This window comes from Solanum verrucosum, unplaced genomic scaffold (assembly GCF_900185275.1).
Source record: "Solanum verrucosum unplaced genomic scaffold, falcon-dt-bn FXZP01000118.1, whole genome shotgun sequence".
In the NCBI taxonomy this organism is placed as follows: Eukaryota; Viridiplantae; Streptophyta; class Magnoliopsida; order Solanales; family Solanaceae; genus Solanum; species Solanum verrucosum.
Genome location: NW_026020568.1, coordinates 291,855 through 307,085, shown reverse-complemented (window position 1 = coordinate 307,085; position 15,231 = coordinate 291,855). Strand labels below are relative to the sequence as shown.

At 31.3% G+C, this 15,231-nt stretch overlaps 1 protein-coding gene across 1 annotated transcript; it reads right to left on the bottom strand.

Annotated features, from left to right (window-relative positions):
• Positions 1–320: 320 nt before the first annotated feature.
• On the bottom strand, positions 321–3,712 carry LOC125810524 (stachyose synthase). Its single transcript, XM_049489996.1, has 4 exons — positions 2,161–3,712; positions 1,896–2,073; positions 1,288–1,655; positions 321–1,168 (listed from the first exon to the last, which is right to left on the bottom strand). The coding sequence occupies exons 1-4, from the start codon at positions 3,643–3,645 to the stop codon at positions 578–580; spliced, it is 2,622 nt and encodes an 873-aa protein (XP_049345953.1). The 5' UTR covers positions 3,646–3,712; the 3' UTR covers positions 321–577.
• Between the last annotated feature and the right edge of the window lie 11,519 nt (positions 3,713–15,231).

Genomic DNA, 15,231 nt, shown 5'->3' with positions numbered 1-15,231 from the left:
AGCAAATAATGAAAGATAAAAGGGAAAAAACAATCTCTAAGAATAATTACATAAATTTGTATTAGTTGTTCTACCTAGTACTAACGCTGTTGAATATGTAGCAATCGGGAACATTAGAGATCCTTCTATCGTGTATTTAACTCTCTAATTGATTGAGACATTAATTAATATAGATCTACACTTGATGATTTCACTTTAATTCCCGTTATTATTGTTAGAGTGGGTTAAAGTCCCACGCTTGATCTACTTATATGAATTTGGATAATCTTCCCTCGTAAGCTAGCTTTTTCGGAGTTGATTTAGGCCCAATTTAATATCTTTATATTGTATCAGAATCCGTTCATCCCCGTTTGAGCATATCCATGCTCCAGTTAGGTGTGAACGTGAAGAAGGGTCCCACATTTACTGATAAATTTACTGGTTATCCACTTATATGGACTTGGATAGTGTTGCGCAAACATATTTTTTATACCACTAAACATGACAACTTGACAAATTTACAATTATCTTAAGTTTTTTTATATTATCAAACATCCTTAATTAAGCAACACATAGGCCATATCCAAAGATTAATGCACTAAAAAATAAAAGTTACATTAGAAATGCCATTGTCCTCTTCAATCCAAGGAAGATTGATGATCAATTTGCCATCTTGTGAAGACCACTCAAACTCAACTTCAGTACCATTCAAGTAACACTTGTTAGGCAACACATTTGTGTATGCTAAGAAACTCCCACGACCTTTAACTTCAACTTTTGCACTTGCATAATTAGCACCATCACCATTAGCCTCCTCATATTGAACTCCTTGTATGGCTCCTCCACTATTGAACATGTTAGTGAGTCCAATTGGAGCAAATTTAGCAATGGGACTGAGCTGTTTTATCGGTACAAAGCTAAAAATCTCGAAAGTAGATGGTTCAAGGGGCATTGGAATTGTATCTGATGTAGACTTTGTTAAGAACAATTTCTCAGCTTGGTTGAGATACACAACATATTCCTCTGCTTTGCCCATTTCAGATGCTTCGATAAGTTGGTCCCATTCGATGTCATTCACATGGACTGATCCTTTCATTGGCATGTAGCAATTTGAGTATCCCTTGATTCTTTTCTCCTTTGGATCCCACCCTGCTCCTTGGCAATTGAATGCACCAATGACTCCTCCATACTATGCACAAGACAGAAAATCGCAAATTATTGCTTAAAATAGTAAGCTATCTATGAACACATACAAATAGGAAAGCTAAATCACATAAAGTATTTAGAAGTAATTGTGTGTTGGCATACCTTGTTGAAATTCCAAATCTTGAGTATGGTTTTGCCATCAAAGAGTGGATTCTTGAAGATGCAGTCTCTAGTGGGGAGTGCAAAATATTGGCACTTGGGAATGGTGCCATCAGGGTAAACTAGCTTCGTTAAAAGATCGAAATCATGGCCACCCAAGGAGTCACTGACATAAACAGGTCCTCCACAGATAGCCCTGGAGCCAGCATGGAACTTAGCACAGACATGATCAGATTGGAACATGTCCCAGTCTGGTTGAATAATCTGACCCATCCACATACTGTTGTAGGCACAATGAATCATATGAACACCTTGTAGCCAGTACACTCCATTCGGGTCGCCATTTGGATCTTGGAACCAAAAATCATCCCCTATAATAACAACAAAAACATTACTAGAATCTACATAAAAGGACAGTCTGGTGCACTAACTCCCGCTATGCACAGGTCCGGGGAAGGGCCGGACCTCAAGGGTCTGTTGTACGCAGTCTTATCCTACATTTCTGCAAGAGGCTACTTCCACAACTCGACCCCCTGACCTCCAACAACTTTACTAGTGTCTACATATCCTGATAAATTTACATTATGAAAAGGACAGTAAGAAATTCTTACCAACTCTTCCAATAGAGATTTGTTTTGTTCCTAGGAGGAAGAAGTCATTACATTGTTGCATACTGGATATGAGTCCACTACCATTGAAGTTCTTTGCTAGGGATATCGATAGCCCATCGTAATATTTCTTTGCAAGCTCAACTCGACCACCATATTCCTCGCTAACATATTCTAGTGTCTGCAAGAAAAAATCCCAATTAAAAATGTGCTTATAAAGTAAAATGAAAACAACAAAACACTTGCTGAAACTAAATTGGAAACGTACATGGATAACGTCGACTTTAACTCCTGTAATTCCCACTTCAGAAAGGTAAGAATGCATTGAATCATAAAAATCACCAGCTTGATCAGGATGAACAAGTCCAATGCCACCTTCCACTATTTTTATTACTGCAAGATCATCCATTGTCCCATCAAGGCCCTGAGAAAGTTTACTAGCGATGATCTTGGAATTCAGGTGGGTAGTTCCAGGCCTTACACCACCCCAAGCACCACACAAGGCATGCCATACATAAATATCATCCAGGCCTTTGAAATGTGTTCTCAAATCCCTGGTAAACGCTTTCATCCCCGAGTTCTCGGAGTTAAATTCCAATTCTTCACCATCCTTGCACATGAGCTGAAGAGAGTTTTCTTGGTCCCCACCAAACATTTCATCCAACTCCTTCTTCAGTTTCTCAATCTTTATTTCAAACAATGACAGGTCAGTAACTCCAGACTGAATCGCCTTGTCGCGAGCCTTTTCTGCATGCTCAATCTCAATTGCCTTAGAGATTAGTATCTTTGGCTTATTGAGGTCAAAAAGTGGAGGATTTGATCCTAACAAGGCTCCACCTTTGTACTTCCTGAATTTCTCACCTTCATCAAGCCTATGAAGCCTGGCAGTCATTTGAGTTCCACCAAGAACCAAATTTTTCGCATCCTCATGAGGTTCTTGATGATCAAAATTGATACTTTGCCAACCATCATCAATAATAAGGAATCGCGGCGATACCCCACCTTGGGAAAACTCCTTCACACCATGCCAAACCCCTGCAGGTTCAACAGTTAAATAAAAAGCATCCCAAGTACACCAACCAAATTTATCCACAAGGGATGGAACTGATTTCTCTTCCAAGAGCTTAAAGGTATTTAGATAAACTCTAAGAGAAGTATAAGCTTCTTTCATCAAGGTGTAAGGATTATCAGACACATGAACATACGCGATCGCGCCAAAGGATGATGCTTTCACTTGGCTAGAACCACTCTCAGCACAAATAAGAACATGACCATTTGTGCCAGGGTGAAGTGCAGACCTGAATTTCCCTTCAATTATTGGTATAATAATCACATAAGATTTTATCTCAGGGACATCTAAGAGAACCCATTGAGTTTCCATTTGCAAATCAGAACCAGAATTTCCCACCCATTGTGTAGACCACCAAGTCTTGAACCTGAAAATGCTGAGGAAATCTCTGTCAGTGAATTTCCCCAAGGAATTCATCAAGTGATGAGATGGATCATCTTTGTTGAATCCCAAGAATCCGCCTTTGGAAGACGTTGAATGAGCGCGATGGAACAGGGGAAGTGGAGCACTGGATGTTTGGCAAATTGATGAAAAGCTTGAGAAACTAACATTGCTCGGAACTTCAAAGAGCAATGGAACTTTCTTAACAAAGAGTTTTCCATTAGATAATTCAAAAAAGTTGTCCTCTTTATGAGTTTTCATTACATTGAGAATTGAGTTAATTGGATCATTTGGTGGTGCCATGACAGGGGAAAACAGAGAAATAAAACAGTGGACACAAATGAGTAAGGAAAAAAAAAAACAGGAATAGTATGGTTAAGTTGAATGAAATAAGAAGCAAAGAGTGCAAGTATATATAGAGGGAATTCATGGTTTGAAAGAAATAAAATTATAATTGTCCGTTTCCATTGGTTTGTCTTACTATCCAAAACTTCAAAATTACCTTCTTAAAGTTCGTATTAAGTCAAAATCAGATAAATAAATTGCAACTTTATAAGTAGGTTGTTGAGGACTGCAATCTAAGTTGTGTGGACTATTCACTTTCAATGCCTCATCCATGGCAAATTCTCTAAAGATACATTTATCTTTTCGAAATTTAACACGCACATATTAACATTTTTAAAGAGTCCGAGTAACGTATCTCCAGGTTGGTTGAAAAAAGGAGGAAAAAGCGGTTAGGACGGTTGATTACGGTGATAACAGTTATTTTCATAAAGGGATTTCTTGAAGGTGGCCACCTGTTTGATCCTTCTAGTAGAGCAAAGGGTCCATCTTTATTTCATTTGTTTTGGAAATTGAAAAGACAAATTTAACTGAAATGTCGTATTGCTCTCTTGACAAAAGAACAATTCAATCATTCAAGAATGAGGAATTTCGTTTTAGATGAGATAGTCACACAATTAAATATAATAGATGCCAGAGTTTTTAGGTTCATATTTTGTCGTTATCTATTATGTTAACAATTGTCACATAATCAAAAGAATGAGGCAAAAATCTAATAGGAACATGTTGAAGACATAATTAAACAAATATTTTTTAGATAGGATAAGTAAAAGTTTGAATAGATAGTAGGTGGACCAACACTAGTTTGGCTGCCGTTTTTAATACGGCTTGTCTTAATTAGACGGGATGTCTATTACTCTTGTTTTTCCTTAAAAGAAACAGTAAATATTTTTGTAAATTTTTTTTATATGTATATCATACTTTTTAATTTTATGGAACACTTTAATATACATAATTAACTGTTCATAACAGAAATAATGAAAAACACAATCAAACAAACATTGGAAGGTGGAGTGGAGATTTGAGGAACATTTAGGAATGGAGAAAAATAAATAATTTTATTTCGTGAAGAAACAGAAAATGGTTGAGAAATGTGGATAGTCGATACTGGAAGGTTCCCACTGGAATAATAATAATAATAATTGTTGTTGTTGTTGTTTAAAAATTAAAATTAAAATTCAATTCATAATTCAAATAAAATAACTAATTTTGGATTTGCCGAAATATGCCCACCCCTAAATTCTACTTATATATAAGAGTGAGTTTATGATGAGACATTTGAATGTCCCATCATAAAACTCCCTATATAATACATAATGTAATAATATAATATAATAAATCCTTTTTTCTACTATATAATATATATTTATTTTCTAAGGGAGTTTATATAATATATAATATATAATATAATATATACATAAACTCCCTTTTATTATATAGTAGAAAATAAATATAATATATATAATATAATATAATATATAATAATATAATATAATAAATCATTTACAAATGACTTAAAATATTTAATATTTAAAATTCTACCATAAAATAGGTTGACTTTCAAAATTCTATCCGGGTCACATATATTGAGACAGAAAAAATAACATATATCATTTTAAAATTACCAAAAAAGTATTAAAAATAATAATAATTAACAACTTAAAATATCTGGAAGACATTTTAAAAGGGTTAATTTTGTAATTTTATCCATATCACATAAATTAGGAAGTTATTTGAAAGTTACATAAAAAAATTATAAATCTCAATAATTAATAACTAAATTTTTATTTTTTTTTAAAAGTGCAAATTTGGATGACTCTTCAAATTTCATTTGTGTCACATAAATTAAGACAACAAAAATAGCATATATTGCGTCCATTTTAATTTATTTGTCTTATTTTTTTTTATATTTACAAATTGCATAAAAATACTATAAATCATGATAATTGACAACATAAAATATGTTTTGAAAAAGATACAAAAAATTGCACTGATTCTTGAAGTTAATCTATCGTAAAAATACTATAAATCATGATAATTGACAACATAAAATATTTCAAAAAAAATATACATATAAAAAATTTCGATTGATTCTTGAAATTAATCTATCGTTAAAATTTATGTATAAAATACAATAAATCGTGATAATTGACAACTTAAAATATTTATTAAAAATGCACAAAAAAAGAAATTGACTGATTCTTAAAATTAATCTATCAATGTCACATAAAATGAGACAAAAGTAGTAATATGTATTATTTAATGTCAAATTACTGAAAACTACGTAAAATGTATTGTAAATCTTAACAATTAACAACATTTGATTAACTCTTGAAATTTTATCTATGCTACATACATTGAGACAAGTGGAGTAATATATATTACGTATTTACAAATTACGTAAAAATATTATAAATTACATTATTAACAACTTAAAATATTTAAAAATCATATTAAATTTAAATAACTCACTATATTTTATCTGTGTCACATACATTAGGACAAAAAATAATTGTTATTGGGCCCGTGCGTAAGAGAGTTTATGCCCAAGTATAATATATAATATTCAATGACTCTCCAAATTTCATTTGTGTCACATAAATTGAGACAACAAAAATAACATTTATTGGGTCCATTTTAATTTATTTGTCTTATTTTTTTAAATTTTTTATATTTAAAAATTGCGTAAAAATACTATAAATCATGATAATTGACAACATAAAATATGTTTTGAAAAAGATACAAAAAATTCCATTGATTCTTGAAGTTAATCTATCGTAAAAATACTATAAATCATGATAATTGACAACATAAAATATTTCAAAAATAAATACATTTAAAAAAATTCGATTGATTCTTGAAATTAATCTATCGTTAAAAATTATGTATAAAATACAATAAATCGTGATAATTGACAACTTAAAATATTTATTAAAAAAACAGAAAAAAAAATTGACTGATTCTTAAAATTAAATCGTGATAATTGACAACATAAAATTGTTCAAAAATGTTGTATGTGGGTAGTCTTATTGTGCCTTGAATAGTGTCAAAGAAAGTGCAGGTTTGTGATAAAAAAACTTATTCCTTTATCCACGCAAACAATCGCTTCAAAAACTTCGTTATTAGCCCAAAACATACCATTTATGTTATTGGGCCCGTGCATAGCACGGGCAACAAAATCTAGTACCAATAATAAAGTTGAGCGTACTCAATTTTTGACTTTACTCTAAAATAATAAGGAACTAATTAATACCTAATAAATAGAGAAATTAATCAATTAGCCAGAACTAATTTAATAATTAATAAAGTAGAGAAATTAAGCAATTAACTATTCATGTTCATTTTTACTTGTTCAACTCAATGTTTTCTTTAAGAAGAAGCAATAAATAGAATGACAATTTTATTATCATGTCAGTTGTCACTCTTTAGATATAATAAATTTAATATTTAAAAAAATGACCATAGTTAATGACAAATAATAAATTATTTTAATAATATTTTAAACTGAACAAATAAAGTTAAACATTGATTATTATTAATATAATTCCAAGTAAAAATAGGACTGAACAAATAAAATTAGACATTATTTTTAAATATAATTCCAAGTAAAATAAACAAAGGAAGTAGAACGTACTCTTCATTCTCTTTTTCTTCCATTTTACAACATCTGCAAGAAATATATTGTTTGTTCAACTTAAAAAGTGTAAATTGTATTATTCGATAACTTGGTCGAAAATACTGTAACAGATATTAAAGTTGGTACATATATAATTAAATTATATATAATTAAATTATAATAGTATTAAAATTTGATAACTTCTTGTTGTTGGTAAAACGAGAAGGTTCTTGAATATGTGAAAGATTCTTGGTGGAGTATGTCCATAATTTTCATTCATTACAAAGCACTAGGATCTGATTTTGTTGTGTTCTAATTAGGGATTCATGGATCGAATTGAATCGATTATCGATTAAAATTAAAAGTAAATTAATTATTAAATTATTAAAAATCATTTCAAACATAATATATTTATATTGATTTAATTGCTATTAATTTTAGTTCAGTTGTTAATCATACGCACAAGATGAAAGAATAAAATAAATAAATTACTTAGTAAACATACACCTACCAACATCATCCATTATAATATACTTTTCTCTTTAAGTTGAGTCTTTGGAGAAAATGAAATCAAAATTGGAACAATTAACAGTTGGATCATGCCTCCAAGTTAATTTCATTTACCTACTTAAATCATAAATAAATTTCGATGAAAACATATATAAGATATTTAAAGTTATACATAAAAATAATATATTATATATATAAAATCTGTCGATTTAATTATTTCTTCAATCTTTTTAACAAATCGAATATCATTATTTTAAAATCAAATCAAATCAAACAACACCAAAGTACGCTGGTAGTTTAATTGATTTATTTAAATTCTTTAATTTAAATCAGTTTTTATCCAAATCGTGAACACCCATTGCACAAATAAAGATAGAAAATTTTACAAAATCTCATATTGTTTAGAGCTAATTACATCTTATCCATATATTTTTTCAAATCACAGAAGTCTCTTAAAATTGGTGGAATACGGATACATCCCAAAATGTCCCGAACATCGCATTTCGGTTTCAGTTACATCACTCACCGTTCCGATACATTGTGTCTCGATTTAGGATACATCACTCAACATCCCAATCCATCGCATAAAGTGATATATCCGATCGATACATCACAAATCTCATAGTGTGAATAGCTAATTACATCTTATCCATATATTCGATCGATACATCACAATCTCATAGTGTTAAGAGCTACTTGCATCTTATCCCTACTCTTTTTCAAATCACAAAAATCCCTTAAATTTGCTGGAATTAGGATACATCCCAAAACGTCCTGATACATCGCATTCCGATTTCATATACATCCCTTAATGTTTTGATACACTACATCTCGATTTCGAATACATCACTCAACCTTCCAAGATATCGCGTATGTCTCGATACATCGGGTAAAATAATATATTCGATCGATACATTACGTAAAGTGATGTATCCAAGAGTAGAAAAAATTGTAATTTTTTTTCAAATAATAGAAGGTTTTAAAACTATAATAAAATAAGTTATGTATTTAGATAATATTTCCATAAAGATACCCATCTTGTGGTTGTGGGCAAATCACATCTGTTGGTTGATTAGACAGATATTGGGCCGGGCAGACACAACTTTTGTTTCATATTGAATGGGCCAACTCTCTAAGTTGACTTTTGGGCCTACCCACGTTAATTTCTGGTTCCCTTTCTTCTTGGGTAATCCCTAATGAAGTACCCTACAAAATAATTGCAGATTTACACTCTATATCCCACAAATGTTCCTATTTTTGGGTGGAGTTTAATTTTGGGAAATTTTTCAAAATGTCAATATTTTAGCATTTAATAGGACCCCTTAGCCACACTTTCAATATTTATTAAAAATGACAATATTTTCTTTTGTTATAGGGCTGATTATGTATTTCTTTTTCATTTGTTTAATTTTGAAGAATACAATTAGTTAATAACATAAAGGAGAAAATCATGGGAGAGAACATTTTAAAACTTTTAAACTGAGATTTAAATAGAGAGATATTGAGATACATTGTGAGGATAGAAATACAAAACTTTTGATGACATACAGTTAGAAATACAAAATAAAAAGCAATATAACAAAAAATATGTTGTATTCCACATAGTCCCCACAAAATAATATTATGTACTACAAAAATTGTATCTAAATACAAATTATGTTGTATTCTACACAATCAGTTGCAAAGATACTATTATGAACTACTAAGTTTGTATCCGCTTCTGAAGATGAATACAATTTGATGACATAAATACAAAACTAACAAGCATACAGACAAAAAAACATACAAAAATATGTTGTATTCCACAGGATTCCAACATAATGATATTATGAACTACAAAAGTTGTATGGTATCCAATTCATAGTATGAAAATAAAATGAAGATAAGATTACTGTAACAACCCGAAATCCTCACTATATTAATAAGAGCATTGGAACACGATTACAACCTTAAGATTCTAATTGCAATAATCAACTACCGAATTACAATAGAAATATTGAAATAAGAGTACTTAAAGATAGAAGAAGAATGGAGATGAGAGCTTAGATTCTAGAAGAAGAGGAGAGGACAAACATTTTCTTCAATATGCATCCCCCTTCTTTCCAACTCATTTTCCCTTTTAACTAAATACTAATTGGGCCTGGATCCCAAATAAAACACTCCAATATTTTACTTGGCCCACTCTCATTCACTACTTCTAAATTCTAATTCATAGGCCCTTATAGAGCTAGCTTGGTTCACAACAATACACCCGCCTCCAAAAAGAACCTTGTCCTCAAGGTTCAAGTCAGCATACATCATTCGGCAACGTGGAGTATAATGAACTCGGTTAGAGCAGGCAAAACCGTGTAGGAATAATATCATAATTTGGTTGGCAGCTTGGAGTAGTCTAGACATGGTTGCACAATTCTTGATTAGCTTTGGAACATGGCAGAGATGTTTAATAATTTGAGATATATCCAAAAGAGCACTGCACCTAAACATCTGACCCAAACTTATGAAAGCAATACTACCAATAACATAGGAGACCTTTGTCATATATTCCAACGGCAACCAACACATATCTGCAATTCCCTTCTTACTCCATTCTGCCTTCGTATCAATTCTTTACAATCAATTGAAATATTTACCTTGAAGTATCGATGAATAGTGTTAGAAGCTAACCTTCCCCAAACCTCTGCATTGAAACTGATATCAGCCAATTACAACCACGCTCTCTGTGATTCATAGTAAAACTCTTCGACATTATCAAATGGAGTTCACGTATAACCTGCCCTGCGGCCACATACACTTGTTCAAGAGGATAACAAAAACTAATGCAGTATCTAAGCCATGATGTAATCTATGACGTGCAGCCCACTCTATCATCTCAAGGACCCCATAAAGTATGTAACTTGTAGAAGGGGGCCCAACCTGAAACTTCACCTTATATCCACTCCTTAATACTACTTCTTTCCACTCCAGTAACATGGTACCAAGCACAATAATATAGTGAAGATGTAAAACTAATGCGTGCTTGAAGTTGGCCGCCAAAACCTCATGTGTTGCATCATAATTATATCGATGTAAGGCTAGTGTATATGCAATTGACAGACATGTGAACAGAATTCGCAAGTAGGAATTTACACACCATTGTTGTCCAGGATCCCACACTCTATTCATAGAGTTTGAATACACAATTAAGAATAACCTGTCAGTACATCCCAGCAATAGCAGTTCTTTCATGTTGTATACTGTATAACTTGTTAGAACTATGAAATCGAAACCTATTCCTGGATCCCAGACACAAGGATCTACTATAGTTGTGGGAATGGTTACAATAAGGAATTTAGCAGCAGGTTCAAATGGAAATTGACTCAAAATCTGTTCACCATTGAACTCCCGGATGGATTTTCCATTTTCTGTGTTAGGAAGTATTTTAACAGAATACATTAAACTTGTCAAGATATTGAGATATAGTTCTTCATTATCCACCGGTTCCATGAAAAAATCAGCAAGATAACAATCATCGAAGGACTCCAAATCAGTTTTCCATTTAGGAGAGCCACTAGCAAGAGAGTTAACATCTACGTACCTCATTGACATATCTCGTACGAGATGTTCATTCGGCCTAACAACTTCTGGACCATCAAAAGGAACTAGAAGTGATACTCGAGGTGCAATTGACTTTATCTCCTCGAGTTTAATGTTGTGGGGACTTTTCTCGAGCATCTGGATGGTTACTTCAGGTGGTAAATTGTCATTTCCGCAGATGCTTGTGTCAGACACCTTAGAAACTACAAGTGCAGACTGATGTTCATCATGGACACTAGCATTAGGATCGTGGAAGTTGCGGCTCGCTGTTTTACATGAAATTTCAGCGAACACTAAATCGTTGCTCACGACAGAAGGTTCCTCTACCAAAGCAGTTGTTGATTTGGATCTCCCGTTTTGAGCAGTTAATGTGTTGTCTAAAGCCGCTAGACTGGTGATACCTCCATTAGTGAAATCCCAGGCATCTGCAGTGTGATACTTCACAGGCAATTTATCAAACACATGGTCTGCCTGTGAGTTTCCTGTGTTGTAGGTTGATGCAATGACAGAGGACTTTGAAAAATGACTGGAAACAGGAAAGGGAGACACCACAACTGATTGTGAAATAATCTGGGCAGAATTAACGTAGTCATAATGAACCTGTGATGAATTAGCTAGACGCCCCAGCACCTTTATGTTGGTTTGTTGTTGAAATCGCTGAGTAAATGCATCCTTGAAATGGTTCCAATCGAAAAATAGCTTGTTGCGAAACAACCAATCGAACCAGCAAAGAGCTTCACCATCAAAGTAGAATGAAGGAAGAGGTAGCCAGTCCATCTCGTCGAAGCCAAGATATGTGAAGTACAACTCTGCCCTAAAAATCCAGTTCTTCGAGTTGTCGTTGTCATTACCACTGAATCTAGGTAGAAACATAGCCGCTGGTGGAGTTCTCTGGATGAAAGCACCAATGTAACAACCCGAAATCCTCACTATATTAATAAGAGCATTGGAACACGATTACAACCTTAAGATTCTAATTGCAATAATCAACTACCGAATTACAATAGAAATATTGAAATAAGAGTACTTAAAGATAGAAGAAGAATGGAGATGAGAGCTTAGATTCTAGAAGAAGAGGAGAGGACAAACATTTTCTTCAATATGCATCCCCTTCTTTCCAACTCATTTTCCCTTTTAACTAAATACTAATTGGGCCTGGATCCCAAATAAAACACTCCAATATTTTACTTGGCCCACTCTCATTCACTACTTCTAAATTCTAATTCATAGGCCCTTATAGAGCTAGCTTGGTTCACAACAATTACAAAATTTGATGACATACATACAGTGTACTTTAGTTATGAGTTGTATCCAAACATAAGTAATTTTTTTACACAAGGGAATACATATTATATTCCCAAGTTATTTAAATTTGAAAGGAAACAAGGGAATACATATGCACATAAAGCAATTTTATCTTGATGAAGTTGTTCATCCACCATTTGATCTTCATCAGCCTCTTCGACTTCACTATTGGTAGACGAAGAGCCTATCGTTTTCTCTTCTTTTCATTGTTTGTGTCCTTGCTATTGATAATAATTATATAATGTAATAGGGTCATGAAGATGCTTAGATCTGCTTTCTTCCACCATTCTTGTCGTCGATCCTACGTTATCGACTTGTCCTTGAGTGATACAAAGATCAAAAGACGGAAAAATCGCTGAAAAGTCAATCATTAAATGGAATACCTCTTGTAGTCCTCTTTGAATCCACCATTAGAGAAGAATTCTGAATTTTTCCTTATCAAAAACCCTAATCGAAAATAGAGGATTTACTAAGCAATTATATAAGTAAACACATTGAAAGTTTTAAACAGATGCAAATCAATAAAATACATTTTAAAAAAAATACATACCTAAATCAATGGATTGTTGTGAATATCTTTTGGGAGATTTTTAAGAATTTATGAAAATAATTGAAAAAAAAACGTTACCTATCAAAAGAGAAAGAGAGGGAAAGGAGGAATTGGAGCAAAAATCTAGAAAAATGTGAAAGTGGGTAATGGGGTAAAAATGAATCCAATGTAGGACTGATTTGAGAAATAAAAGGAAAGTAAATTGATTATATTAGGATACATTATATTTGCTAAAATATTGACATATTGACATTTTCAATAATTATTTTAAAGTGTAGATGTTTTTAATAATTATGTTAGAAATTATGACTAGTTTGCTAATTTTCCCTTTAATTTTTATGTTTTAAATTTATGGTCATTAATTTTTGTCTTTTTCACAGTTTAAGTAATAAAAAAATGATTGGAAATATTCTGAATATCAAAATAATAAATAATTTTTCATGAGGTATAAATTTATATTTTTTCGATATAGTGTCTCATAATTTATGTCGTAAAAAGTCATAATTAATTATGTTATATTATATATCATCATTATACATAATTATGTCGAGTGAGACATATTTCAATTTTAGAATGCACAAAAATTTTACTAAAATGCATAATAAGTTATTCATTCCTACATAACTTATGTCAATGAAGCAAGAATTTAGTTTCAGAACCCATAAATTATGTCATAAAAAGGTACATTTTGACCTGCGAGTCGAATCTTTGATATGAGTCTTTTAATATGTGATTTCTTTCGTTCTATATTAGTTGTGCACCTTATTATAAAAAAAATTGTCTCAAATTACTTGTCAATTTACAAAATCAAGACAAAATTATTATTTTTTTAATTTTACTTTTACAATTAATTCTTTTTCTAAGTGTAAACAATTTTGTAAACTTCTAAAAAAATCTTTTAAGGGTAAATTAGTAAAATTTCCTTCTTATTTATGTTTTTTTTTTAAGAAACATGTAAAGAAGAAAGTGGACAATTAATACAAGACATTGGAAATATTATTGTCTATATTTATCTGACATGAAATTTTAGTTTATTTTGTCAAGTTAGGTTTTTCTAAAATGACTGATGTTATAAAATTAATTAAACAAAATAATATGTGATAAAACTTTAGTCAAATCACAATTTCATTATATTAACAATAATTAAGTTATTCCATCCAAAAAAACAATAATTAAGTTAAGAAAATTATTATTAAAATAAAATAAAAGAGGTAAGCATAATATTATAAAACTCAACGATATTATGAAAATAAAATTTGAGGGGTTATTTGTAAAATTATCTTTTTTATCTTTTAGTTATAATGACTTTATGAAAAAAAATTGTTTTAACTTGAGTAACATTATAAAAAGAAAAACATAAGTTGAATGACTTGATTTATGCAAAACTAAGTTGAGTGATTTTCTCAAATAATTTTTTTTTAGTAGAGTAACTTTTTGAAATATTTACTCAAATAGTTGATGTAGATAAATCTTTCTATCTCGAAATATAGATAAATACTTACTCACACTCAAACAAAAGATAGCATAACATGTGTCTTATACCTTTTTATAGCCTAATTATAATTAAATATCACTCTTCATATTTTAATTTGTTTGTCTGATTTAATTTTGTATAGAGTTTAAAAAAGTAAATATGACTTTGGAATCTTATAGTCTTAAATTAAAGCTATGTAAGATGTAACAAAATGTTCTTTTATCTTATAGTGTTAAACATGTCACGTAGCAAGTTGAAATTAAAGAATTGCCAAAAATAAGAAAAAAGTATAATATATAAACATAGCCTCTAACATGGCCTCAATTGACATCTACATCCTCCAACTTTGAATGTACACAAGTAGACACACACATTCTACATGAAAAATCTCATACGATTTGATATGTAGGACAAGTGAAGCTCACACGACTTGTCATGTAAGATGCAAACATTACTTGTTCAACTTTATAATAATTTAAGTGTTTATTTATGAGTTGTGTACATCCAATTTGAAAGGCA

Excerpts from the sequence above, each read along its gene's own strand:
- LOC125810524 (XM_049489996.1), bottom strand. The coding sequence starts at position 3,645 with ATGGCACCACCAAATGATCCAATTAACTCAATTCTCAATGTAATGAAA. Across the intron at positions 2,074-2,160 it reads TTAAAGTCGACGTTATCCAT|ACACTAGAATATGTTAGCGA; the intron begins GTACGTTTCCAA and ends TTTTTCTTGCAG. Across the intron at positions 1,169-1,287 it reads AGATTTGGAATTTCAACAAG|TATGGAGGAGTCATTGGTGC; the intron begins GTATGCCAACAC and ends TCTTGTGCATAG.